This window comes from Oncorhynchus tshawytscha, unplaced genomic scaffold (assembly GCF_018296145.1).
Source record: "Oncorhynchus tshawytscha isolate Ot180627B unplaced genomic scaffold, Otsh_v2.0 Un_contig_13194_pilon_pilon, whole genome shotgun sequence".
NCBI lineage: Eukaryota > Metazoa > Chordata > Actinopteri > Salmoniformes > Salmonidae > Oncorhynchus > Oncorhynchus tshawytscha.
Window position 1 is genome coordinate 25,001 of NW_024607486.1, and position 2,545 is coordinate 27,545.

At 53.8% G+C, this 2,545-nt stretch overlaps 1 protein-coding gene across 1 annotated transcript in view; it reads left to right on the top strand.

Annotated features, from left to right (window-relative positions):
• Positions 1–2,224, top strand: part of LOC121842589 (phosphoglucomutase-2-like) — a gene marked incomplete at its 5' end in the record, with an annotated part of 21,262 nt that extends 19,038 nt beyond the window's left edge. Inside the window, one exon of the mRNA XM_042312470.1 lies at positions 1,466–2,224. Coding sequence (XP_042168404.1) covers positions 1,466–2,139 — 674 coding nt within the window. The remainder of the gene's footprint in view (positions 1–1,465) is intronic.
• Between the last annotated feature and the right edge of the window lie 321 nt (positions 2,225–2,545).

Sequence of the window (2,545 nt, forward strand, 5' to 3'; positions counted from 1 at the left end):
TGGGGAGCCAGGTCCACCCACTGGGGAGCCAGGTCCACCCACTGTGGAGCCAGGTCCACCCACTGGGGAGCCAGGTCCACCCACTGGGAGCCAGGTCCACCCACTGGGGAGCCAGGCCCACCCACTGGGGAGACAGGCCCACCCACTGGGGAGCCAGGTCCACCCACTGGGGAGCCAGGTCCACCCACTGGGGAGCCAGGTCCACCCACTGGGGAGCCAGGTCCACCCACTGGGGAGCCAGACCCGCCCACTGGGGAGCCAGACCCGTCCACTGGGGAGCCAGGCCCGGCCACTGGGGAGCCAGACCCGCCCACTGGGGAGCCAGGCCCGCCCACTGGGGAGACAGACCCGCCCACTGGGGAAGAAGCAGGATGTGGAGGTCCTGGGTTGGCGTGGTTACGGTCTGCGGTTGTGAAGCCGGTTGGACAAACTGCCAAATTCTATAAATAAAAATAATATAGCGTTGGAGGCGGCTTATGGTAGAGAACTGAACATTCAAATCAATACTCTGGCAACGCTCCTATCCAGAGGCACTACAGCTGGGAGTCATTTAACAGACTCTCCTATCCAGTCCTCCACCACTAGACCAGCCAGACGACGGTTTAGTGGGGTTTAAATGACTTCCTGTGTCCTCCACCACTAGACCAGCCAGACAATGGTTTAGTGGGGTTTATATGACTTCCTGTGTCCTTCACCACTAGACCAGCCAGACGATGGTTTAGTGGGGTTTATATGACTTCCTGTGTCCTTCACCACTAGACCAGCCAGACGACGGTTTAGTGGGGTTTAAATGACTTCCTGTGTCCTCCACCACTAGACCAGCCAGGCGATGGTTTAGTGGGGTTTGAATGACTTCCTGTGTCCTCCACCACTAGACCAGCCAGGCGATGGTTTAGTGGGGTTTATATGACTTCCTGTGTCCTCCACCACTAGACCAGCCAGACGATGGTTTAGTGGGGTTTAAATGACTTCCTGTGTCCTCCACCACGAGACCAGCCAGACGATGGTTTAGTGGGGTTTATATGACTTCCTGTGTCCTCCACCACGAGACCAGCCAGACGATGGTTTAGTGGGGTTTATATGACTTCCTGTGTCCTCCACCACGAGACCAGCCAGACGATGGTTTAGTGGGGTTTATATGACTTCCTGTGTCCTCCACCACGAGACCAGCCAGACGATGGTTTAGTGGGGTTTATATGACTTCCTGTGTCCTTCACCACTAGACCAGCCAGACGATGGTTTAGTGGGGTTTATATGACTTCCTGTGTCCTTCATTAGACCAGCCAGATGACGGTTTAAATGACTTCCTGTGTCCTCCACCACTAGACCAGCCAGACGATGGTTTAGTGGGGTTTAAATGACTTCCTGTGTCCCTCCTTCCGCCCCTCGTTGTGTGTGTTGCAGGGTACATGTGTGGATAAAGATGGGGTCAGTGCTCCTCCTCCTCCCTCTCGTTGTGTTGCAGGGTACATGTGTGGTTCTGCCGTGCTGGATAAAGACGGGGTCAGTGCGGCAGCCATCGCTGGGGAGATGACATCATACCTGGCCGCGAAGAACATCACGCTGTCACAACAACTCACAGCTGTCTACGAGGAGTGGGTCTCACACACACACACACACACACACGCTGTCACAACTCACTGCTGTCTACGAGGAGTGGGTCTCACACACACATACACACACACGCTGTCTACGAGGAGTGGGTCTCACACACACACACACACACACACGCTGTCACAACTCACTGCTGTCTATGAGGAGTGGGTCACACACACACACACACACACACGCTGTCACAACTCACTGCTGTCTACGAGGAGTGGGTCTCACACACACACATACACACACACACTGTCTACGAGGAGTGGGTCTCACACACACACACACACACTGTCACAACAACTCACTGCTGTCTACGAGGAGTGGGTCTCACACACACACACACACACACACACACACTGTCACAACAACTCACTGCTGTCTACGAGGAGTGGGTCTCACACACACACACACTGTCACAACAACTCACTGCTGTCTACGAGGAGTGGGTCTCACACACACACACACACACACACTGTCACAACAACACACCTCACCAGATATTTATTTGACCGTTATGTTAGATATGTGTATGTATAGAAAATAGTGTATTTTCCAGAGCCCAATGTGCTTTACACCCTCTCTCTCTGTCTCTCTCTCTCTCTCTCTCTCTGTCTCTCTCTCTCTCTCTCTCTCTCTCTCTGTCTCTCTCTCTCTGTCTCTCTCTCTCTCTCTCTCTGTCTGTCTCTCTGTCTCTCTCTCTCTGTCTCTCTCTCTCTGTCTGATCTCTCTCTGTCTCTCTCTCTCTGTCTCTATCTCTCTCTATCTCTCTCTCTCTGTCTCTCTCTCTCTGTCTCTCTCGCTCTGTCTCTCTCTCGTCTGTCTCTCTCTCTGTCTCTCTCTCTGTCTCTCTCTCTCTGTCTCTCTCTCTCTGTCTCTCTCTCTCTGTCTGTCTCTCTCTCTCTCTGTCTCTCTCTCCCTCCTCCCCCTCCCCCCTCTTCTCTCC